Genomic DNA, 26047 nt, shown 5'->3' on the forward strand with positions numbered 1-26047 from the left:
GGTTATTGGAATGACCCTCCTATCCCATATCCACCCATTTGATAGCCCCTTATAAAAGGTTGAATTCTTTCAGTTATTGAATTGGGCCTCCTCCCCCATCAACTAGATTAGGAAGTTCAGGAAGTTATGACATATAATGAGGGCTCCAGTTTATGCCAAGGGGCTACTGAAACGCTTTCCTCTGCTATTTAACTCAGGGATGGAGACGGACACAGTCTGGGGCCCGAATAAATTCACTGGGAGGCAAATAGCCTGTCAACAACACAACTGATAGATTGATCTGTTCTTTATTTCAAATGATTCTCCAAAACCAAGGTTTCTTCCTATCTTTTCAGTAGAAAAAAAAATGCATTTCTTCCCATTTTTAAAGATGGAGCACCAAGGAATAGGAAATGTGAACTCTTAGGACTCTGATCAGTTGGGTTGGCATCAAAGACACACGAGTCTGTATGTGAAAAGGCCTGGCCCAGGTCAGGACTTCATTCACGAAAAACAGTTACGAGCAGAGTCTTATTATCGACTCCTTGTTCACAGCTGAACGAACGCTTTCAGCCGTGCTCTTGGCACAGCAATGACTTTATTCTTTCATTTAAAAATTCTGTCTTCTCTGCAGCAGCCTACTCCTGTAATAGTAACTGGAGGCAATTTAGGATTGAAAAAAAGCAGCTGGAATAATATCCCTTGACAACGTCTTGGACCTTCAACATACCCCAGTTAGCTCTCAATCCTCAGAAAATGCCTATTCCTCTGTCACTGCCACATCATTTAAACCGTGGTTTGCAGCCCACCAGCTGCCTCTCGTGTACTAGTGCACAATGATTTGCATCTGGTCATGGGACGAATCAAAGTTACAGAGCTAGTAACAAATGGGATGGAAAGTGAGGCTTTTGAGTTGGTTAAATACCTGGTGAGGGTGGCTGGGAGCACGTAGGACTCCGCACTCTCACCTTTCCCGCAGCTTAAATCCTTCTCAAGAATGACTTTTAACTACACATCCATTTTATATAGCCCATGTTTGAATACTCAGCATCTACCAAACACAAAGCCTTGTGGGATGACAAAACCTAGTTCTGGTAAAACTTTAAGCTGTGAAGGAGGTTGTTGTTTCAAGTAATGGTCACTGCACAGAACATTGTTTAGAACTAACTCAATTAAAATCTTTTTCTGACCAGTACACATGGTTCACCATATGTGCAAAACCAAACATAACGCAGCAAATCCTGTCAACCAAGAATTGTAAACCTTCTTGCCTGGATTAGGAAGGCAGAAAATATTTAACTCCTTCTGGGTTGTGTGACAAAACTATTAAAGACTTCCAGTGTATACTATGTTATTTGAGTGGCAGGTAGGGGCAGTTTGTACTAATGCTCTCCTCTTTAGAAGTCAGATTCCAAGACTGGTGTGTGAGCAGAAACTGTGGAAGTACAGAAGTCTGGGCTCTGGCGCAAGCGAAGTGACTTGCGTGTCTCTCCTAAATCTTTGGAAGTGTCACTTTGCTCTGGTAGAACATCAGAATATCCCTGCAGATTGCTCTGGTCTGACTCTGTGCTAATTATTTATTTTTCAGACAGTCCCTCAGTTGCTATTGAGTTCTTCCACATTCACTGGGTCATCCCTAACAGGTAGAGAAAGATGCAGGCTTTACCCCACGGAATAGGGTGTCGGCACAGAACTGATGCAAGTCATCTAAAGTAGTCATTTCCCCCTTGTCTGGAGTGTTGTCACGACTTTAGTCCCACTTCAGTGAAACATTGCTCTCCTTCATTTTGGTAGGATGTGATGCCCAAGATAACAGGAAGGGTGATGGTTATCATTTAGACTGTGTGGGCTTGAGAATTCATTAAGACTCACCTCCCCCAAACTCTTAGATAAGAAGTTAATAGCCAAAAAGCAGAATGACAAGGAACCAACTGATGGCATACAAGTGGGACCTGAAGCCATGCCTGACACATAGTTGGCAGCAGACACTCCACAAATATTTGTTGAGTGAATGAATAAATCATGGCTTAACAACAACAAAAAAATAAATTTTGCTCTACATATCTCCTTAGTTCAGTTCAAAGCCGGGGATGATTTTGCCCCCAGGGGACACTGGTAGTGTCTGAAGATATTTTGGTTGTCACAACTGAGGTGGGAACTGGTACTGGCATCTGGTGAGCAGGGGGCAGAGGCCAGGGATGCTGCTAAACATCCTTTCATGCACGGGACAACACCCACAACAAAGAATTGTCTGAATCAAAATATTAATAGTGCTGAGGTCAAAGAATCTTTCCTGAGGTTTTTGTTTGTTTGTTTGTTTTTAAAAGAAGATGGCAGCTTCACAAATCCCTTTAAAAATACCTTTAATTTTCCCCGTTTATTTTAGAAACAAAATTAAATAAAATTTGTGTGACTATACAGAAGTATTTTGATTCATAGAAAACATGAGAATCTAGAGATACTAAAAACTCTAGGATTTTACCATTGGATTTTCTGTGGCACAATGAGCCAGATGATTTTTTAGTAGTTAAAATATGAGTAAGAATGCATAGACTTGGTAGGAGTTTTAATTTAGCTATTCCCCCTTCCCCAAACCCACCCCAAACAACAAGGTTACAACACAGGAGTATCACTTAAATGAGTAGCTCTTTCCAAATGGAAAAACTCATCTGCTTAATATAAAAGAGATTTAAAATCTTTAAAATGCATGCAGTCAAAGTAATCATCCCTTGAAGTGTGGGATGCTGCAATCCAGACAGGCCAATCCAGTGAGAAATCTACAAGTCAACGTAACTGGAACTTAACCGAAAGACTGTTCTGGCTTGCAGCCAGGCTGTTGGATCACCAGACAGGAACTTTTTAGGACAATATCTCTTTTCCTTTCTAAATTAATTTATATTTTTAATTTTCTGGGCATAAGTCTTGAATTGTGTTCTTTTACTTACCATCATTTCATTAACTAATATTTACTGAGGAACTACTATACAGTGGTGATCTACAGTGGTGAGTTAAATAGATCTGTTCAAATCTAAGATATTGTCTGAATCTGTCTTAGAGACTCAGGATATTTAAATTGTCTTCACCTAACATACCACACACATGTACACATACACACAACGGAACATCATTCAACCATAAAAAAGAAAGAAATTTTGCCTTTTGCAGTATCACGGATGGACCTTGAGAGCATTATATTATGCTGAGTCAGAACAATCAGACAGAGAAAGAAAAATAGGGTATGATCCCACTTATCAGTGGCATCTAAAAAAAGCCAAACTCATAGAAATAGAGAGTAGAATGATGGTCACCAGGGCTGTGGGTGGGAGAAATGGAGAGATGTTTTTTAAGGATATAAACTTGCAACTAGTTGACTAATAAGTCCTGGGGATCTAATGCACAACATAGTGACTATAGTCAATAATACTGTGTCATAAACCTTGAAGTTGTTAAGAGGCTAGATCTTAAAAGCTCTCTCTCATACACACACACACACATGTAATGATGTGAGGGGATGGAGGTATTAATTAACCTTATTGTGGTAACCATTTCCCAATATATAGTATCAAATCATCATGTTGTACACCTTGAGCTTACATATGTTATCTGTCAATAATATCTCAGCAAAGCTGGAAAAATACCAACTTCACCTAATGGGAAAGATGACCAGCTGATCTTGGCTCAATTCCTCCACTGAAATTTCTTTAAATTTTTTAAAAAATGAAAAATATTACAATTTTTAAAATTAAAAATTATTCTAAAGTGTAAAAATCCAATATAAAAATTTTAATTGAAAACCTGAAAATTAAAACATTAAAAAATTTAATGAAAACATTTAAGAATTCTTAAAAAAAATGTCTGCATATGTATAACTGAATCGCTTTGCTGTACACCTGAAACTAACATTATAAGTCAACTACAATTCAATAAAAAATTTAAAAACAAACAAACAAAAAGCACCCCTCTGAGCTTTTTGAGAAGAGGTTTCCTGTGAGTAGCACGTAAGCGCTTGGGTGCTTTTCTTACCTGGAGGAAAGTCCTGGCCCATAACCGTGATCTGACTTTCAGGACTGCGCTTTCTCCTCCTTCTAGCCTTCCCACCGCACAGGAGATTTGTAAGCACTCAATATTGGTGCAATTCTGCAGAAAACAACAGCAGGGGTGGCAAATCGGTGCGTTTAAATCATGGCAGAGAATCAACACTGAAGTCACTTTACTTACATTTTGTTTCCTGAAGTCATTGCTTAATCCATAAACTTTTAATTTAAATAAAGAACAAACACACTGAAACTATCAAGAAAAAACACTGTTTGGTATTCAAGATGCACCATTAGTGGTAATGTAGAGTTAAAATGGAACATAAAATACAACAAAGTTTATCCTCTGTTCTAAGGGCTTTAAAACAATCTTCCCAAAGCAGCGACTGAATCTCTGTTTGGTTTTCTCAGAACTCAGGAGGATATTTCTTACAATCACAGTACCCAGCCTTTGACCAAGCAAATCCCAAAAAGGCTTAAGAGGAAGGGCCACGAGTCTGTACTATCTCAGAGACCCAATGATATGAACCTATTGACAAGTATTTGTTCCACAACATCCTTCTGTCTAAATTAATTCCTGGTTATAAAGCAGAATCTTCTGCAAGTTCCATCCATTAAACTGTTTTTAAACTTCTTTGTAGGGTTGCCCAATGTACAATGGGTAACTTTAAATACATGAAATGCATGTTCCTGGAAAATGTTCATTATGGTGACATTCTGTCTATTAAATTGTATCTTCTGGTTGGATCCCAATATGTACATACTTGGAGACCTTACATTCCATTTTCTATATGCCCATGAACAGAATGATACTTCTCAAATTGTCGTCCTTCACTGATTTCAATTTATCTTGTGGGCTATGCTTGATTCATTTTTCACATCTCAAGCACGGATGCTAAATAGACATCAGTTTATTGGGTATTACGTGAAGTCGTTGACTCAGGCATTTCACTTTAATGACATTGATAAACCACACAGTAACCTGAGGAATGTACTATGATGTAAACATTTTTTTGAGAACCTTAGAATTCTCTACAAACAAAGGAGTCAGTATTGTGTATCTGATAAAATCTAGTGAGGCTGGATTTCTATATGATGTTTCCAAATACAGGTGGGCTAGGCTATTCCTGTTCGACTGAGTTTGGCACTAAGGGGCTTGGGTTTGTGCCTTGAGTGGCAGCAGGAATTCTCAAAGTTCTACAGTTCGTGTCACCTGTAAGGACCCTCATGTTTACCTCTGCTCCTTTATTGGTGTGCTGTGTATTGCCAGTTCCACCCTCTGGAGGGAAAAGAGGGAAGTCAGGAGGAGATAGTTCTTATAAACTCCGTGGGATGTTGATCCCAGTTAGCCAGCTCTGTTGGAGGATTTTTGGAGAAGGTGATGTTCAGAATGAATCCTGAAGGGCAAGAAACAGTTACCTAGCAGGACTTGATGATGGGGACACAGTCCTCTTATACAAGGCCAGTGCATGTTCAGGATAGAGAAGAAAAGGGGATTTGGGAGTGGGGTGGGCAGGTGGAAAGTCTAAGTAGAAAAGAATCTTCCTCTTTGTGCTAAGGAGATTTGATTTGATGCAGAAGGTCCTGGGGTGCCCGTGAAACATTGTAGGCAAGGGATCTGATCATGTTTGTGTTTTAGGGGATAGGTGGTAGTTGAGGAAGAATAGAGGGAGGACAGCAAGAGGCAAGGAGGCTGTAAAGGCTTGCTTCAAGAGTCCAAGTGAGAAATGATGGGACCCTGAACAGGCGCAGTGGGAAGGGAGAGAGGAGGATGAATTTTAGAGACATTTAGGAGGTAGAATATATACTTGATGACTAGTCGAAGGTTGAGGTGAAGGAGAGAGAGGGATGAGGGAGGCTCTTTTGGTTTGAGGGCATGAGTGGATGGGTACTGGCTTTACTGAGATTGGGAATTTTAGAGAAGAAGCACATTTTGGGGGACATGGACATGTTGAGACTGGGGTTGATCAGACAACCAGAAGAACATGCACAGTCCAGAGTGTAGTCAGGGAGGACTAAGATGGCAGGAGGCACCTAGACGTGACTGGATGGTGCAAGACATTTCTCTGCAAGAGCAAAGTCAATGGGAGAGAAGAGGAGGGGGCTACAGGTGAAATCTTGAGGCACAGGAGCATTTAGGAATGGGCAGAAGAGAAGTCCCTGAGAAATCCTAGGGAGGGGCACGCCAACAGGTAGGAAGAGAACCAGGAGTGAATGTTTTGGGGAAGACAAGCGATGCGATGATTTCAAGAAGTGCTCAAGAATACCACGTGCCTGAAGAGGGTTACAAAGATAAGGCTTCAGTAAGCTGAGTAGTGACAGGAAGGTGAAGAGAGCCTGGAAAGGAGGAGGACATGGGGTTGACTACAGAAGCAGCAGGGGGCCCAAAAATGAGAAAGGCAAGGATATTCTTAGGCGGAGGAGAAACTATACTTCAGTGTTAGCAGATACAAATGTTTCTGATGCAGACTGGAAATTATGATCCCAACACAGGATGTTGGCATTTTGCACTTCCAAATTCCTCCTCAGAAATGGGATTCTGTAAGTTGTTTTTAACTAAACAAAAACTGTAGGAGGTCTTATTTAGCTTTTGATTTTAGAATAAACTTTGCATAATCACTTTCTATCCAGGACTGTTTTGACTCAAAGACATTGGGGAGGTGGAAGATTTGCAATTTTTGAAACAATAAGAGAGAAAGGGAATAAGACATGAGTTAACCAAATCAGAAATGGAAATCAAGGCTCACCTTGCTCTCATCTGTAAGATGTTTCTATGATATTCAGAAGTTAAAAATTGTCTTGCATTAAAAATCTTTAATAAGAAAGAATAGGAGGGGGAAATCTGATCCTACAACCGAAGTGAATATAATTTTCAAAGGAATTTTAGTTATTGATCTCCACTGCCTCATGAGAAATACACTCAAGAGGAAAGAAATTGAAAAACATTTGACTCTTGATTTTCCATATTGTTGGTCTCCATAGGTTTAGATGTTGGTTCTCCAGAGGGCTTTCCCTTTGGTACTGAATATCAGAATTCTATAGATGTCAATCACTGTTCTATTTTTTGGAAAAATTTAGTTAATAAAAAATTTAACTGAGGTGTAACTGACATATAACATTATTAGCTTCACATGTACAACATAATGATTCAATATTTGTGTGTAGTGTGAAATGATCACCACAATAAGTCTAGTTGACATCCATCACCAGGGATAGTTACAAAAATATTTTTTCTTGTGATGAGCACTTTTAAGACCTAATCTTTTAGCAACTTTCAAATATGCAAGACAATATTATCACCTGTAGTCATCTTGCTGTACAATATAACCCCAGAACTTAAATCACAGTTCTCTGTTCTGTCATTCTTCCTGGAAGCTTTTTTAAAAAGGTAACATTAATTTTATTAATTGACTCTAAACTGAAGAGCATATAGATTCCCTAATCTTATGTTCTGAAAAACATTACAGTGCCATAAAAATTTACAGGGACTTGAGCCATAGCCTGCCAACTGCCATAGCTTCTTGCCACGTAATTGAAGTTATGTCTATTATAATAAATGTTCCTCTCTTGATTTAAGTTATAACTGATTATGTTAGACTTGCCCCTTGTACTTTTGTGTCCATTTCCATGTTTGAAAATTTTTGTATGGTCAAGATGAGCATGTGCAAGGCATACATAATACATTAATTAATTATTAATGCATTTCAGTGGGATTTGGGAGAAAATTAGGCAAATGCGTGTTCAATCTCTCACCCTGGCTTGAAAAATTGTTCTATACTGCTCTTTTTCTACATATTTGGTTACTTTTTGTTCTGCCCATCCCCATGTGTCTCTACTTGTGAAGTGTTGGGAGATTATATAGGTTTTATTATTATTTGTTGCAGTGATTAAAGAGTCCTGGGGCAGTGCCCTCATGATCTGTCAGGCCTGGCATACATTTTTTTAAGAGACATCGATTTAAAAAATTTACCACTTTTCATGCATACAGCCAGTGGCATTAACATTCACACCAGAATGAGTGGGAAAACTGAATTGAAAATGCTGACTTAGGAATGCTGTCCACAGTTTTACAAGGAGCTGACCAAGCTCAGACTAGATCCACCACAAATCCCAATGCTAAGACTCTGCAAGAGTTTTGGCCAAGGAACTCTGAAAACATTCTCGACTCTTCTGGTGGAGCTGAGGACTGTGAGATGCAGGCATGGGGTGCAACTTCCCAAGGACCCACTGCATGGGCAGTGTTTCTCCAGGCTCACTTCAAATTCTCACCAGCTGCCAGACTGACAATTGAACCTTTGCCTTCTTGAAATGCATGAAAGGTCACGTTTTTTGTTTTCATCATTTCTCTAAATGTGGCCCACATGGCAGATTTAGAAAAAATGAAAAGATTATATTGCAAATACTCCCAAGTCCCTCCAGAAAAGGCACTTTCATGGTCTACAACATGTACTGTTGAAACACTGGGCATCTCTGAGCCTTGGAGAGACTGAAAAACACTTGTAGTTTAAACTGCCTGCATTGGGGAATTCTGTCAAGTTCACCTTTCTTCTCAGATCTCTGCACACTGACATGACTCACCAGTATCTTTGCAGGGCTCTGTCTGTGAGGCTCCAGCACAGCTACATCTCTCTTCCTGACAAGATGCGGGATGGTGGAGTTCCGCAGGAAGGCACTCAGCTCCGGGGTGTCCTCCCAGGGGGCAGCGGGCTGCAGACAGCAAAGCCAGAGAAGTCACATCAGGTGCTATAATGCTCATTCCCTTGTCCTCAGCCTTGAACAGTAGGCAACTTCTTTTTTCTTGACGGATGATGCACCTGAAAATCCAGATGTGTTCTAATGGACCAGCAGGAACTCCAACAGCAAGATGGACTACACTGGCAAGAAACAAGCCTTTCCATTCTCCAGTTCTAGAGGTTTCTGAAGCAAGGGGAAGGCACTCCTGGAAAGATGATCTCTTAAAGGGTAAGATCTGAAGCAGAAGGGATTTCCCTTTAAGGATAGAGAAGGTGGAAATGACTTTTCAAGCATGAGCCATCATTTTCTCATGACTTTCTCTCACTGTGTATCAGGGAACTGATAAAAACACTTTAGGTGATGAGATGGATCCTGAGGTGGCAGGAAAGTGAGGCACTCACTGTAACAAAATAGGCAGATGTCTATTGGCAGAGGCTAAGGACTGGACCTCAGCATGTCTGCGTCCCATGCTCCTGTGGTTGTAAGAAGTGCCCCTCAGTGGAGAACTGTGTTCTAATGAAAATGATTCTTCCTTGGCATACCATGTGAACGTTGAGTCACAGTGGAACTTGCTTTCAGCCCTGAGTTTGTTTGCAAGTGTTCTAGAACTTACGATGTTATCTCGGGCTCTGTGCTGAGTATATCTCCGATCACTGAATAAATATTTTGGGAGTTCCAATAAATCACACATAATCCCATTAAAATTCTTTTAGATTGACTGAATATAAAACCATAATTTTCTGCTCCCCACTCCCCATGCCACCCCCGTCCCGCCCCTGCCAGGACATCTTTTACACAATCTCTTTTTGTATTCACAAGAGCCATCCTAGTAAGCTCATCTCAGTGGAATGAAAAAAGGTTATTTCTACATTGCAGACATAAGATGCACCACAGCAGATGAAATGATAGCACTCGGTACATTCTGAGAACCTAGAAAAATCCACTGGATAAACAGACAGAGTCCAGGCTTCTTAGGATGACACGTGCAGTCTTCTGTGTCCTGACCTCTGCCTGCTGCTCCAGCCTCCTTTCTCAACCAGAGCCCCCAGCATCCTGCTCTCCCACAAGCAGAACCACATTCCACTCCTGCCCTGCACCAATGCCCTGTACATCTCTGAGGCCTGTTTGATGTTCCAGATGATGGCTCTGTTCTCCATCAGCACTGATCATGCTGTACAGTCATTGCCTGCTGACTGGTCTGAGTTGCCCAATGAGAAGAGAAAATGTCAAATGAGAAGCGAGAGTCACATATAACATTCCAGCATATGTCAGAAAAAAGAGGAAGAAGATTCCTCCAGGAAAAGTCAGACAGGGGGGAATCAGATGGAGGAGACAACCCAGGAGAGCATGATTCTGTTGCAGCCTAAGGAAAAGAAAGTTGCAAAAATACATGGCTAATAGGCTGAGGGATTCTTTGCTACTCCTCCTGCTGAGAGGTGAGGTCTCATGTTCCCCTTAAGCCTAGGCTAGACTCAGAATCTTGATTGACCAAAAGAAGGGAGAAGAAAAATAAAAAAGAAGCAAGAAAAAAATGTTAAATCCTGAGGAAAAATAAAGGTGAGGACTAAAAGGATTCACTGAACTTGTCACTTAAGAAATGATGGACATGTGATCCAGCAACTCCACTTCTGGATGGTTACTTGAAAAAAATAAGAACAGCAACTCGAACCCATGTTCACTGCAGCATAGTTACCATAGCCAAACATGGAAACAACCCAAGAGGTCACCAATGGATGGCTGGACAAAGAAATTGCGGTATACATATGCAATGATGTACAATGGAATATTACTCAGCCATGAAAAAGAAAGAAATCCTACCGTTTGTGACAACATGAATGGACCTTGAGTGCACTATGCTAAGTGAAATAAGTCAGAGAAAGACTTTATGATCTTACTCACATGTGGGATCTAAAAAAATAAAAGCCCAAACCAAAAAAAACCATGAACCAAACTTATATATAAAGAGAACAGATTGGTGGTTGCCAAAGGTGGGGAGATGGGTGAAATGGGTGAAAGGGATCAAAGGGTAAAAATTTCAGTTATAAGATAAATAAGTCCTGAGGATGTAATGTACAATATGGTGATGAAAGTTAATGATACTGTGTTGTATATTTGAAAGTTGCTAAGAGAATAGATCTTAACTCATCCCTAGGGGAAAAAATATTTGTAACTATGTGAGATGATGGGTGTTAACTAGACTTACTGTAATCATTTTTCAATATATACAAATATCAAATCATTATGCTGTACACCTAAAACCAATGAAATGTTGTATGTTAATTATATCTCAATTTAAAAAAAGAAAAAGAAATTATGGTTGCCTTTTCCTGAGCAAGGGATTGGTTTATGTGGGAACTGAACCACAGAAGCTTAAGAATGAATGGGTTTAGAGAAATGGATAATTATTAGAAGTATGAAATTAAATCTCAATCCTATTTTCATATTAACTATTCCTAATGGCTAAGAGATGAGATGCAGTCTTGTCCTTCACATAGGAAAGTACCAAATCAAAACAAAATAAAACATAAATATTCTTAGCAGCTATTTATAATGGAGACAAAAGACAGTAACATAAAACTTTATGGTCATATAGAGGTTACCGGTTAAATGAATTATGCCATTTATATAGAAGACTACTGGACAGTTTTTTTTAAATGATTATGTACAGCTATTGAGTAATTTAGAAAGATACAAGATCTTAGCAAGGGGAAAAGGCAAGATACAAATTGTATATATAATAAAAATTTTTAATGGATGTTTACTTACATTATATATCAGAAATAGGACTATTTAGAATAGTCATCTAACTGTTACCAGTGGTGGAGTTTTGATGATGTTAAGGAAGTTTTGCTAGTTATGTTTTAGGTATGATAATGATATTATAGGTTGAAGATAAAGGAAGCAGGGGGAATGCCTGATGCAGAAAAGTAAACTTGGAAATGGAAGAATGCTCTTTCTTCTGAAAGTGTTGGAGAGCAGCTGAGGGTGAGGGAGAGATGACTGGAGTGGGTGGGAGTGGGGTGGGGAGGGATTTGGAATGGGAAATGGGTCATTTGAAGATTGTTTTGCTTTAAGCTCACCTGTTTAGTAGCAGTGATGCTAGAGAGACTGGATAGGAGGTACAGGGAGGGTAGTGAAGGTCTGGAGAGCCCAATGAGGAGAACAGGAGGGAGGAGTCATCAGATGGCAGAGAGAACCCTGCAGATCCTGGCTACCCAGTGAGCACGCCCTATCATCAGTCTGTAATGGTGCCCCCAGGCTGAGTGGTAGAGAAGCCAAAATACCGGACTGTGCAGGATCAGGATTGTCAGGGCAGAGACTTGCAAAGGATAGTGGGCAAGGGGGGTTAAGTAAGGGAGCTTGTAAAAGAATGTTCTGACAACTCATCATGGATTCCAGGCTGGAAAGAAAGCATGACCAAAGGCAGTCTTGAGAGTGGGGTGGGTTAACTGATTCAGAGAAAGTTTTCCTATCCAGGAAGAAAAGGTCCAGTGGAGGGAGGAAAAATACAAAAATGAGAGACTGAATTGGAGTCTCAAATGCTGAACTGAAAATTTCAGAGGTAAGGGAGCTACAGGTGATGTTTAAAGTACTGGGATGATGAGTGCATGGGAGTGAGGTGAGGGTCAGCCCTTGGACTTTGCAACATTCCAGGACAATGCTAGATAGGCCATGAGTTAGCTCAAGGACACTCAGTGATGGAGGATCTGACAGAAAAGCCTTTATAGCAAAAATTAAAACTTGAACTTAGAAAATTCAGAATTGTAGAATTAAAATTTAAGATTTCCTTGTACGTTTCTGTCACATGCTCTGTGTGCGTGTGTTTGTCTTTCTGTAGCTTTTCTTTTGAGATTTATCATGTGCAATTTCTTCTTTTTTTTTATAGGTCACTGGGAGATACGTTCTTTGTAGGTAACCAAACTATAGAGCCAAGGTGCTAGAAAGAACTAAGGAATATTTCTTTATTCTGAAGTCGTAGTCCTCTAATAGTAGTGGTGGTAGTAATAGCAGTAGTAGTTGTAGCAGTGGTAGAAGTAATAGCTGAAGTAAAATGATAGCCCGAAGAGAAGAAAAATTTTCAACATGCTGTGTGGTTATATCGGATGCAGCTTGTATACAAAGTTATTACACATACTAACGTGGTGGTCACTGGTTTGCGATTACTCACAAATATTTCTTAAGTGGTCTCAGTAAAACACAGGTCTTGGTCTGAGCTAGAGAATGAATACATCAGAGAATGAATGAATGAAGCAGGGGGCGATAAAGCAAGTTTCTTTCTTTTCGTGACCTTGTTTCACAAATAGAGGAACGTCACTCAAATACCATCCTGTGAAAGTCTTCACATGGCTCACAAATGGCTTTCCAGAAATTATTTCAAAATACAAAACAATAAAACATAAAGCAAAAATACCAACCAATCCCCAAAACAGAAAACAAGGTAGAAGTTATCCAAGAACGGTGAACAACAGTTACAGGCTATTTTCCAGATGAACTTTTGCAGCCTGTTTCACAATGGCTCATGAATCCACAGGTCATGTTTTCCCTTAATCTGAAATGCTTAGGGTGAGGGAGGCTGGCCTCTTAGCACCCATTATTAGGCAGACTTTCAGTTCAGTGGATAATTTGCTAAGTGCTACGAGAAAGAAGTTGGTTGTAAACACCAATGTATCTTCTTCAGAACAAATACAAAAATTGCTTCTTTCTGCAATAGGGAAATGATTATTAGTAAATAGGGCTCTTTCCCCAGCTGCTAGTCAGACTCTGATTGTGACAGTTTTCTATTTTCATAAATCTTCACCAAACTCTTCACCCTAGTATAGGTTTAAACTTATGAATTAAAGGGATGGTGTGTGGCTGGAATGTGCAATGGAGTTGGAAATGCAGCTTTGGAAGAAAAGAGCTGGGTGAAATTAGAGTCAGAGCTCTGTGAATCCAAACAAATGCAACACATAGTATCTTTTTAAACTTGTTTGTAATTTGTCTTTGGATTTCAGATATTTCTGGTACACAAGATGTGGTGGCCTTCTCTCATGTGATTCTGTGTCTGTAATTAAATTGAAACAGAGATAAGTCCAGAGAGTCAGTCAGTCATGTCATTTGATTTAAGACATAAATGTTACAGGTTTGCTGGGAGGGAAAAAAGCCACACTTATTTATGAACCTCCTGAAAAGCTCATGCAAAGCCTAACTAAAAGGATTCGTTCTCTCTGTTGGTGATTTGGAAGCTTCTCTGAATTGCTGGACGTGCATTTTTACATTCTGAAATGTACACGAGAACTTGAAGACATCTTAAAGAGAAGACAATGTGAAGAGAAAGGATACTGTCTTTGGTGGCTGAGAATTGGTAGTATTATAAGTAAAAAGTGAATGAAATTCCTTTATCACAGGGAGCCTGAAAGAGAGAGAAAGAATTTGAATTGGGCCAGGAGCTTCTGTTCTAGGAAGTAAAAGTGTCCTGCATTCTGAATTAACAAGAAGCTGTAAGGCCGTGTAGGCCATTTTGAAGGAAAAAAATTCTCTTAAGGATAAGACAAAACTATGCAAATTTGCCAAGCCACTGTCTGCGGCCCACTAATTTTAAAAAAAACAATTTGCAGAGGTATACCCACTGATGAACAGTTTCTGTGTTTCTGCTTTCCATGTTTGCAGTATCTGGTTGTAATTTAGACTTCCTGTGGGAACGGTCTTGTTCAAGAGACCAGTTCTCAGCTGTAACCTCCTATTTTCCATGGCTCCAAAGACAGTTCTTGATAGCTTGTCTTTCTCTCTTTGCTATTGGTTGACCTAGTCCTGTCCCCGACAAGTCAGTTTTACCTCTGTAATCTCCTTTCTTGAACTTAAGCACCAGAGCACTGTACCGTGATCTTAACATAGGTTGAATTTGAACCCTTGTTTGTCTTCCCCTCCTTGGTACAGTCTTAAAATCTGTAGCCCTTTCTCCCAGCATCTCATACTTGGCTCTTCCCTGATGAAATCTTGCCAATTAAAAAAAAATCCTTTACTATTTATGCAACTTTCATTCCTTAATAGTGTTTACTGTATCAACCTTATCTTATCTAGAGATCATAGCCTATTTGAAGGGCTTTCCAAACCCCAGGGTAGAGTTCACCAAAATAAGAAAATTGGTAGTTTGCAATCATTATTTTACTGCCTTTAGAATAATTGATAAATACTTTACCCAACTCTAAAATTTTATTCCAAGAAGGACCTGGAATGAATTAGATTTAATGGATTGGTCTGAGTGTTGCAGACAGTTGAATGTTTTAAAATGTTTTAGATGGTAGGATGTGGGGAACTGGCCCCATTAAAACCCACTGTCCCTGGCCTGGACAGTGAAGTCTGGAGGCACAACCTTCATGGCCATCTGCTTATGCCCTGAAATTTACAAAAGGCAGAGAAATGGAGTAAAACTATCACAGGAGGAACAGAAAACCCAAGACAGCAACCTTCTTACTGGAGGGCAAAAGTGAAAGCAGGAGTGACACACTCACGGGGCAGTGCCACGCCCTCACGCTTGAGCTGGGCACCGTGAGGGGGTGGGCACCTCACTCAGCTTTTCCTGAACCCCATCATCTACCCAGGCTTCCATCCACCCCCATCCTTGGACATTTGAACAGTGTCATGAAGCTGGCTCAGTGAATCTCCATGAAGCCTAAGATAAGGCAAGTCCTTAAAAATCTAAACCTCACAGACTTTTGAGTGTGACCTCCATGCTCATCAACCCTAATTTACTTATTGATGCTTTGCTTTGGGGCAACAAATAAGGTGGATGTAAATGAGACCTTTTGCCCACGGTCTCCTTAAACAGCCACAGGTTACAGAATGAATCTGGTGGTGGCTTTCAAACGCAGTCAGTGTCTGCTCTTCAAACCTTGTGGACATTAGGGTGATGGGCGGGATAACCAAACAGTACCCATTCCTGTTAGAACTGAACCCCATCAGGCCTATTCGGGCTTTGAGGCTTATGTGAGGAGAGTCAAATTTGGAATGCATATTCAATTTATAGGCGGGTTGTATTTCAGAAGGTTTTAGGCTAGATGTTTGGCACTCAGAATACATTTCTCTTTAGAAATGATGTTTTCCATGGCAGTTCAGTTCTCAGGCCAGCCCACAAGAAAACCTACTTTATACACAATATAACTTTGGTGCATAAAACTAAGTATTTGCAGTAAAAAAATAAAGCCAGGGTGGTTGCTACATGAGTAATTAAAAAAAAAAAACAGAAAAATTATTGTATTAAGTACATTATATTAAATGCTGATAGATTTAATTAGAAGGAAGCCTCGTGGAGATTCAGCAGAGTATATTTGGGGAATTCCAAAGGTTTTAGAGTTGGTGGCACTGGTCCTTAATGTGGGTGGCCTGGAAAACATTTCTAAGAAACTGATGGTTTCTGATTCATAAGCTAATTTACTTAGGAATTATGAGAGTTGGAAACAGTGAAGGAGGAAGCTATATTCAGTGGTAAGTGGGCAAAAATGAGAATATATATGGGAGGGAGAAGTTGACTGAAAACTGCATATGAGCATAATAGAAAGGGATTTTGCTGAAAGGAAGTCAGTGGCTGAGGAGGAAAACATGGTGGGGAGCTTCGGATATCCTCCAGAGGAAACCTCAGGAAGTCCAGGTGGTAGTTCCTCCTCTGACAGGTACATGGTTGGGGCATTTTGGTGGCTAGTCCAGTGGGGACTGGAGCATCCTCAGCAAAGACTGGTAGAAAATGTACTACGCACAGATGCAGATGTTTTAAGAGGTACTCACTGCCTATCACTCTACTTATAAAAAACTGTACAACCCAATAGTAAGGAATTTTATCTTAGTCCACCCGGTAGGTAAGATTTAATATTGTGATTTAATGTTGCCTATATGAATATATCTCTGCCTCCCTTTTCCTTATACCAGATCTACCCTCTTTCTGTTTCTCAGTTAAAGAACTAAGTTAAAAAATAATTAGATGGTTAAAAATAATACTATCATATTTATTTAAAAAATAACTATCCAATTTTTAAAAAAATAGCAATTAGCTTTGATGCAAGAATTTGAAATTGATACTAGATTTAAAAATCTACCCAGACTACTCTTTTGACAACAACAAGACATAATAAATAATTTGTTCTTTACTAATTTCCAATTCATATTTAAGACAGAGAATAGGCTGTTTAGCCTTTCACTATCAGAAAGAAAGAAATTGCCAAGTAAATTAATAGTGACTTTGCCAAGAAATTATTTAATATCTTATGAGGAAAATAATTTTCAAGTACTCTCAATTGTTTATAGTTACTGATGTAAAAACATATGCTGATTATTTATTTTAAAAATCTATTGATAAAACCTCATTTAGACTCTTTGAGTCATATTTGTTAAATACAGGTAAAAGTATTTGAGAATCTGAAAGTAGTAACATTTCAAAATTTTCATGAATTCAGAATTTCAGGAAGTCATGAATTATTATAATTACTTTTAGCATGCTATTACTTTCTGCTGTAATCAAATCTTATATTCAGTCTCTACAGATTGAGCTTTATAAAATGAACATAACTAAGTTGCCTTTTAAAAACTACTAGCCTCAGAGAGATTTTTAATCATAAGTCTACACTTTAAGAAATTACTGGGTAGCAGGGAATGAAGATAACTGGTATATACTTCGATCCAGTTTCTGAATCTGTCAATGTTTAAGGAAAGTTGTGTGTTGGTACCATTCCAGTCACTGTAAATGACTGTTAAATTGCAACAAAGGAAAAAAAAAAAGCAAAAAAACTTCACAACCAATATAGTGCACATTATACAAATTACATAATATATATAAAAATATATAAATAATGTCAGATATAAACTAAGCATTACACTCAAAGAGAGTTAGAAACCTTCTGCATAATCATGTGCTCCAAGAATCTAAGGACTGAAATAGGGTCTATGCTAACTACAGAACAGGAGATGTCAAAGTTTTAATCACTTAGATGTTATACATTAACATTTAAAGATACCATTTTATAATAAGCTACTGTCCTGGAAGACATTAAAATTATCTCAAGAGAGAGGAAATAGGGAAAAAAAGAAGGATGCCAGAGAGGAAGTATTTTAAATAATTTTGTGGAATACAAGTGGCCTTATGTATTATTTTCCCGTAAATAAGGGAACTTGTTGCCCTGTAAATCCATGAATACTGGACCCTCTTTTAGTCTTTCTCTCTTTGAATAGAAGGCATATTGGGTTGAAAAAGAAATCCTTTCATGATATCAGTGCCCCAGTGCCACTGCTCTACAGCAGAGGCAGACCTGCATCACGGATGCTTGAATTAGTATTTCCCGAAGCCTGCCTGCCCTCTGCATCCTCTGTAATGGAGACACCATGTCTCTGTTGGTCCTAAAGAGTGTTCACTCTTCAATGAAGTTCTCTTTTGAAGACAACATTCAATTAACAAGAGATTTTTTTTTTCATTCAAATGTGACATTTCCGAGGGCTTACACTCATTAATTTCTTTCTTTCTCAGAAGGAACCCAAAGCCAGATTTGGGTCTTCATCTGGACAAGATCAGTTCTGGGGACTTCTGAGCTCGTGGTTAGTACAAGTGTGACTCATAAACCAGCAGTTTGGTTATCAGGTGGGGGCTGGTAGAGAGGCAGAAGCTCAGAACCTGCCCCTGACCCTGCATCTTAACAAACCCCAGGTCATTCAGATATGCTTTTGAATTTGAGAATCCCTGCTGCTCTAGGCTCTTCTATATGCTAGGTCCCTGAAAATTCCATGCTGGGGGTTCTCAGGGCACTGAGATGGCATTTGGTAGATTATCATATTTCATCACTAGCTATTGGCAACACCTGGAAAAGCCCATTTAGGCAAAGATCCTTATGTCTTTCAGCAATATACCAAAAAGACTTCATAAATAGCATTTTGTACAAATTATCCAAAACATGGCGTGGGGTCTATTAATGATTTTGGTTGGGTTGTGCTACCTACATAAACCTATGTATGGTTTACATAGGTAAACCATATGCAAAAAGTAATACTGAAATAGGCTAAATGAATGACAGGTTACCATGAGCAATAAAACTGGGAGAAATTTAAGTTTTCTAGGAGGGATATTTTAAGTTACGTCTGGCATTTTAACTCTAAAACTAAAAGATCTGATCAATTGTCACTGAAGTAACATAATTACTTCCCCCCAACTTTTTTTTTTTTTTTTGCAAGCCACTGTTTGTATTTTTCTCCTTACCACAAAAAATTTAACAAAGCTGCTAGTTAGACAAGGCTCCTTACCTTTATATCCTGTGGGTTGATATCAGGATTTGTTTGACATCGCAGAGGTCCCAGAGTTTGAATATGAAAAATGTAAAGGAGAAATTCGTCTCGGGCAGAGAATGGCCAGCCCACCTCCAGAAGGGTATCACTGATGGTGCTTGGTCCAATATTGTGCAGCTAAAAGCGACAAATACATCATGGAATGATACAGCACAAGGCAGCAAGATGAAATTAAACTCCATATACTCTGGACACATTCTACAAAAGCATGGATTTTTGGTTCTAAGTCATCTGGACTCTGACTGTGAAAATAGGAAGACAGAGTCTCTGTAAGCGAGATGGCCTGGTACTCAGACAAGACGGTTCAACCTAAGGGCAGAGTTCTTTTGCAAAGATGACATTAACCATGTATGATCATTGTGCCATTTACCTTAAGTTTATATTAATTTAATCACAATGCTAGAAATGCCATTTTAATTAGATGCTTTCTAAACCTGGTTATTACTCTTCCTTTATGTTGAAATCTGCCTCTTTTCTGACTACCGACTTGTCTATTGCAACCATATGCAATGCAATGCACTCTCTCTCACCCTCTGGGAAAATGGTTAGCCATCACATACCAAAGATGGTCCCCGGCTCACCACAGTTCAAGTGCACATTTTCAAAGCTGAGCTCCTTCTGTTTTAATCAGTGAATCTCAAGGAAAGAAAGGCCACTTTGCATAAAGAGATGAGCATTTTGAACACTACAATCCTGTACTCACAGGACACAAAACAGCTTGGGAAAAACATTGTGTATTTCAATTTATTGTGGTTTTGAAAATTCGTTTCAAAGTTAGCCAGGACCTTTTGTTCTTTTTCTCCTCCCTCTGTAGTTCTGACAATTATGATCCATAAAACAATTTATAATCAGTTTTGCATATTAGGTGGCTCAGTTAATTCACATTCTCAAAGCAACGTGGCATCTGGTGATGACAGTATATTTTGAGATGTGAGATTGGCCTGTAAGAAATGTTCAGTGATTCCTTTTGGCATTGTTGGTTATTCCCTCTAAAATTTTTTGATCGGTTTTTGCTCATATTAGAAGCAGGGCTTCCCTGAGAATGACTGAGTTTAAATGTTTTCAAACTTTAAAGTTTCCCCATTCTTAAGGACAAAATAGTGCACACAAGGTTTAATAAACTGACAGCATTTTTTTCCAGTGAGGTTCTTAATCTGAGTGACCTTGGGGACTGCTATCCTTCTGTTATCAAAAGAGCTTAAGCCAAAGCTTTGATCCAGCTTTGGACAGGGCTTCTGATTCTGGACCACAGGTTGGGTAGATAACGGGTTTTCATGTTGACACTGCACAGGAGTTGGAGCTTCTTTCCCATACATGTAAACAGCTCATCAGTTTGGAAGTGGCTTTACTGTTAACCTTACAGAGCTCTATTCATATCTCTTACAGCTTGAGATGAAAGTCACAGTTAGAATTATTACATCAGTGGCATGCATGACATAGGAAAAGGGCAGAAGGCATTAACTGAGAAGGAACCTCAAACAGAAAATGGCTTGGAACATCATTTTCACCAAAATTCCATTCTTAATCTCTTGAAGATGAACAGGAATAACTGTTCACCACTGATAGCATTTACTTTATTTAAAAAAAAGAAAAGAAAAAAAAATAACAATTACTAAATTAACCCTTTACTGTATCTTGGTTTCTAACTGTAAAACAAATTTAAAGATTTAGATAATGTGTCAACAAAGCTCTTGCCTAAACAATTTAACATTTAAGATGGGAAAAGATCATCAGGGTTTTATCATGAGAGCTGCTGGTTTGCTTCTGAAAAATCAATGGATTACTTCAAATCTCAGAATAAGATATTCATGTCTGATTTGGGTTATCTGAACAAACAGTAAAATGGTTCTTATCTAGCTACCACCCACCCATATATGCATTTTTTTTTGTATAATAGTGAATAATCCATATAATTTTCTCTGTTTGGTACTTTCTGGTTGGTGACCTTTAGTTTAAGAGGTGGGTGGGTTTTTAATGTATCTGAAAATGTAGGAAGAAGGAAAGTAAGTCTAGGGAGCCAGTCGTTTTTAGACTTAGGCTGTCCAAACGTTAAAAGAGAGTAAATGAAGAACATTTTTAAAAGAACAGTAACAAGATAAACTGTTTCTCACTCTAGAATGGCTCTCACCACTGAAAAGCAAGGGACCACATAGTGGTTACTTAACAAGACAGCCTATCACCCCCCACCCCCACAATATGATGGTGTAACAGCACAAATCTAGGCAGTATATACACAGCTTAGATCTTGGATTGGCATCTTTTAAAATGCTACGAAGAGCTTATTAGTAAAGAGCATAAGAATAAAGCCTGAACACAACTTCAACAGAGGCAACAGCTACCTCATAAATATGTTCCACCAGCGGTCCGACGCCGTCCTCTTTCCGGGGCTCCTCTTCCGGCTCCCAGTTATGAATGGGCAGAACAATCTGGGGAGGGTGGGATACTCTGAAACATGGAATGTTACGTCAGTTGCCGGTGTTGGCACGTGTGAAAAATGCTTCGCTAGTGTGGGGTACATTAACAGCAGCAGGAAAGAGTGACTGTCCATTTATTTGAATAAATATTGCCTACAAGGAAAGAAAGTATGGAAAGTTTTGTTCAGGACAATCACAAAAGGAATAGGTAGGGGTCTAAAACATCTCAGTTATTGATCTCCATCTCAGAGGTTGACTATTTTATAGCATCTCCTCTCTTGGTCACTAGGGGCAGAGCAGAGAGCATTCCTGAGCTGAAATGGATAGTTTCACCTGTACATGTATAAGTAAAGACATCTATCTATAGATCCTGTGTTAGTATAAGTGTGTGTGTGTGTGTGTGTGTGTGTGTGTATAGAGGATGTATAACCTGTGCTTTAAGCCATATCAAGAAATGGGCCATTTTTGTGGACGAAAATCTAGAATTCTATAACAAAATACAGTTTCTAGTTAAATATTTCAGAGTAGAAAAGTGGTCACTTGTGTATTTCTCCTTCTTAGGCTTCTTTGACTTTCTATTAACAGAGCCATACCTCTCACAGGGCCAGGACCTAATCAAGCTCTAGAGTTATGCTATAGTAGCCAAAGCACGAGAGAGGGGAGAGAGACAGAGAATGAGAGAATGGTGGAATCATGTAAATAGGGTATTAACTTGATGTATAGATAGTTTTGCCTGTAATTTACATCTAAAAATGGAGAAGTTGATGAATGAAATACAGTATGTGGCATTATTCCATATTAAAAGCTGATTGCAAATCAAATCATTATTTTAATATAATCTTTAAAAGGATAATTCCCCCCAAATAATGCTTTCTAAAAGTTTTTAGGTAAAAGGTAGCTTTGAAAGAATTCGCAGACCTTCAGATACCATCAGTAGAAAACATCTCTTTTAGTGATCAGAAAGTCTTAAATGCCCCTTTGAGAGTACCTATAATTAGCACAGCCTTTTGCAACTTCAAATGTTAACCTTTCTTCTCCCTCTGGGTAATCTCTTTCAAAAGCAGAAAGCAAAGTGTATTAGGTTAAATTCTGACCCTAGGGCAAATAATTTAATTTCAGTGTGCCTCTATTTCTTCATCTGGAAAATTATGATAAAACTCTGTGTCGGACACCACAAATGATTGGAAAACATCTTAAATGCTTTTGGTCAAAGATAATTTGTCTGTGTTGTCTTCTAGGGGTGAGTGGAAGAAGTACATTTTTTAAACTGACAACACACAGAAATGTTACTAAATTGTAAAGCCCTTTGCATCCATCTGTAATAAACAACAATAAAAAGTGTAGGGCACAACCTTCTGGGATGATACTTAAAACATTCTCTGATCTTGTTATGCCACATCCCCCCTTCTGACTTGATTTGATTAAAATCAAGTGTGATTTTAAAATCACACTGGGGACGTTATGAGCCCTTCTCTTGCTCCGGACAGCAGACTCTGTCTCTGATGCATGCGACGCTTCAGCCAAACTCTGAGACGTGCAAGAACGGATGTGCCGGCAAACCTTCACCGGCCACGAGTCCGACATCAACGCCTTTGCCACTGGCTCGGATGCCGCCACCTGTAGGCTGTTCGACCTGCGCGCGGACCAGGAGCTCATGACCTACTCGCAGGACAACATCATCTGCGGGATAATGTCCGTCTCCTTCTCTAAGAGCGGCTGCCTCCTGCTCGCCGGGTACGATGACTTCAACTGCAACGTCTGGTATGCGCTCAAGGCCGACCGGGCAGGTGTCTTGGCGGGACATGACAACCGCATCAGCTGCCTGGGAGTGGACGACGACGGGATGGCCGTGGCAACGGGGTCCTGGGACAGCTTCCTCAAGATCTGGAACTGACGCCCCTGCCAGCAGCAGGAGGACGCCACGGTGACTGGAAGAGCATTCCAACCTGGAGCATCCATGATGGCGTTTCAACCCCTACTAACGTGGATGCTCTGCACTGCCCTCAGAACTTCAAAAGGGCAAGATCTCTCCCCTTCACTTACTGCTGAAACCAAGACACAATTCCCATTAAGAGAAGAAGTCTGTGCTGTAAACTAAACAAGTCGTGCATTCCCGCCGGGACCACCGTCTCTGTTTTTTCCTTTTTGTCTTGAATGAATTTAAAAGGAACTACTATAATAAAAATGTTAATCAGAAAAAAAAAAAGAAAAAGAAATACACAGTCTATCATAGGGCATGGGGAAAATTCAAAAAGGATGGCCCACAAAAATCCACTATCTACCCTCTAAGACCTTTTCAAATCTGGGGAAACCATGACAAAGAATGGCTCTCTGAAAACCCCCAACTAAGTAAGTGAAACATTGTTGTTTTCAGAGTCTTTTTTTTTTTTTTTTTTTTTTTTAGTTAGAAGGTAGCAAGTGAGGAAGAAAAAAGAATGTAAACAACAAATGAGCCTAGGAAGTACAGCCAGTGCAGAAATCTAACAACCCTTACTGGATAGTCCTCACATTAAGAGTTATTCCACTGAGACCAGCAAATAATAAGACTTGGGTACTCAGTGGTAACACTGGGCATTAGAAAGGGATTTAAGGGGAAGCAAGAAATTTGGTTTTTGATAAGTTAAAGTCTATATGCGATCAGGGAGTTCAAATCTGATGATTTGGTAGTATGGTGTAAGTTTTATTTTCATAATCCTGTTCACAAACCCTGTTAGTCCCAAATAGCAAAGTCTATCATTTATCATATGGAAGAACAATGTGTAGGTTGGCTCTCCCTGCTGTAGGCAGTGTCTGTGTAGACCATGGTTATCCCTGATTGCAGTCTCTCAATATAAATCTACTCAATCCTGATTATTTTATCAAGGACAAAATTTTATTTTCTGTTTTTTAAAGAATTTTTTGGACATTAAAAAAATGAAGTATAGTCAGTTTTCAATGTGTTAGTTTCTGATGTACAGCAAAGTGATTCAGTTATACATATATGTGTGTATGTGTATATATACATTATTTTTCATATTCTTTTCCATTATAGTTTATAAAAGATATGGAATATAGTTCCTTGCATTATGCAGTAGATCTTATTTTTTATCAAAGAATTTTTTTGCTCTTCATTAGCTCAATACTTCATGTGCTGTCTCTTACAGAGAAATTTATTTCTCTATAGACATATGCTAAATTAATCCCATGTACCAAGAAATGACATGTAAATCTGCTTAAAGACAGTGTTGACATGATCTGGCTTTGAAACAAATGAAACAATTCTTGGCAACTTTTCCCCCCCCATTTGAAGAAATAAATTCATTTTAATTTGTTCTTAAAATTATAAAAACAGTAAAATTTTTTGGATAAAATATATTGGAATAAACACCACTGGCCAAAAAAAAAAATTAGAATTTTCTGAAAGGTGAATGTGGAGGGTTTTCAACATAGTAGCTGTTTGTCCCTTGAAAAATTAAATATTGGAATAAATATTTTTGCTGATTATTTGGAGGATAGAGCTTTACTTTACAAAATGGTTAAAAAGAATATTAATAGTATCTTAGAGAATAAACTGTGGTCAATTGTTGGATATTAACTTAGCAGTTTTGATCACTGGAAAAACAAATAGAAAGTTTCCTTCTGTTTTACTTGGGAAACATTGGTGTCATAAGTAATGGCAGAAATATATTTTAAAATATATATCTCTTAAAATGGATATGTGAGAATAAATATAGTTAAATTAAGCACTTAGCTGACTTGGACTAAGATTTATTTTGGAATTAAGAAACAGTTTCAATTTATGTTTGGTTAGCAAAACAAAGATAAGCTAAGCTTAAAGAAGAAGACAAAATGTCATATTCACTACTTGTAAATTTCAAAAGATATAAAAATAAGATAGTAAAAAATGGTTGTTTTCTTCTCTGACTTCTTAATATAGTGTTCTCAAGAGAGGAACAGAGGAATTAACTTAGAAATGCACAAAAATGAAACATCTAGACTAGCTCCAAATATCTCTAAATCAAACAAGTCACTTCCCATGAGTCAACTCATGAACTAAAGAAGAAATTACTAAAGGAAACTGGGAAACATTTTGAGCTGAGTTATAATGAAAACCCAACACAGCAATGTTTTTGTATGCTGCTAAAATAGTGTAAGAGAGACATTTAGATCACGAAATGCTTATGCAAGAAAAGGAGAAAGTCTCCATTTCTACATAGATGAACCAGAAAAAGAAGAGAAAATCCAACCCAAAATGAGAATGAAGGAAATAATAATGACAAAAGCAGAAAGCAATGGAATAGAAAGCGAAAACAAGAGCAAAACAAACAAAAAGAAAAAATAGAAAGAAAAATCAATGAAACAAATAACTGGTTCTTAAAAAAACAAATCACTAAACTCTAGCCAGACTGATCAGAGAAAAATAAAAGGGAATAGTAGACACAAACTGCCATATCAGAAATGATGATGGGACATCACTAGAGGTCCTACAGACCTGAAAAGAAAAATCAGAGAAAATTTTGCCAAAACATAGATAGAAAACAAATTACTTGAAAGATAGATTACCAAAGCCCTTTTAAGTAGAAATAGGTAATATGATAGCCTTGTATT

General features: G+C 38.7%; 1 protein-coding gene and 1 pseudogene across 1 annotated transcript in view; one reads left to right on the forward strand and one right to left on the reverse strand.

Annotated features, from left to right (window-relative positions):
- Nucleotides 1-26047, reverse strand: part of ITGA8 (integrin subunit alpha 8) — a 172365-nt gene that overhangs the window by 15131 nt on the left and 131187 nt on the right. Inside the window, exons 24-27 of the mRNA XM_074358333.1 lie at nt 21386-21491; nt 19005-19163; nt 8592-8720; nt 4003-4116 (exon numbers count right to left, since the gene is read on the reverse strand). Coding sequence (XP_074214434.1) covers nt 4003-4116; nt 8592-8720; nt 19005-19163; nt 21386-21491 — 508 coding nt within the window. The remainder of the gene's footprint in view (nt 1-4002; nt 4117-8591; nt 8721-19004; nt 19164-21385; nt 21492-26047) is intronic.
- On the forward strand, nt 22506-23487 carry LOC105065258 (guanine nucleotide-binding protein G(I)/G(S)/G(T) subunit beta-1 pseudogene; annotated as a pseudogene).

This window comes from Camelus bactrianus, chromosome 35 (assembly GCF_048773025.1).
Source record: "Camelus bactrianus isolate YW-2024 breed Bactrian camel chromosome 35, ASM4877302v1, whole genome shotgun sequence".
NCBI lineage: Eukaryota > Metazoa > Chordata > Mammalia > Artiodactyla > Camelidae > Camelus > Camelus bactrianus.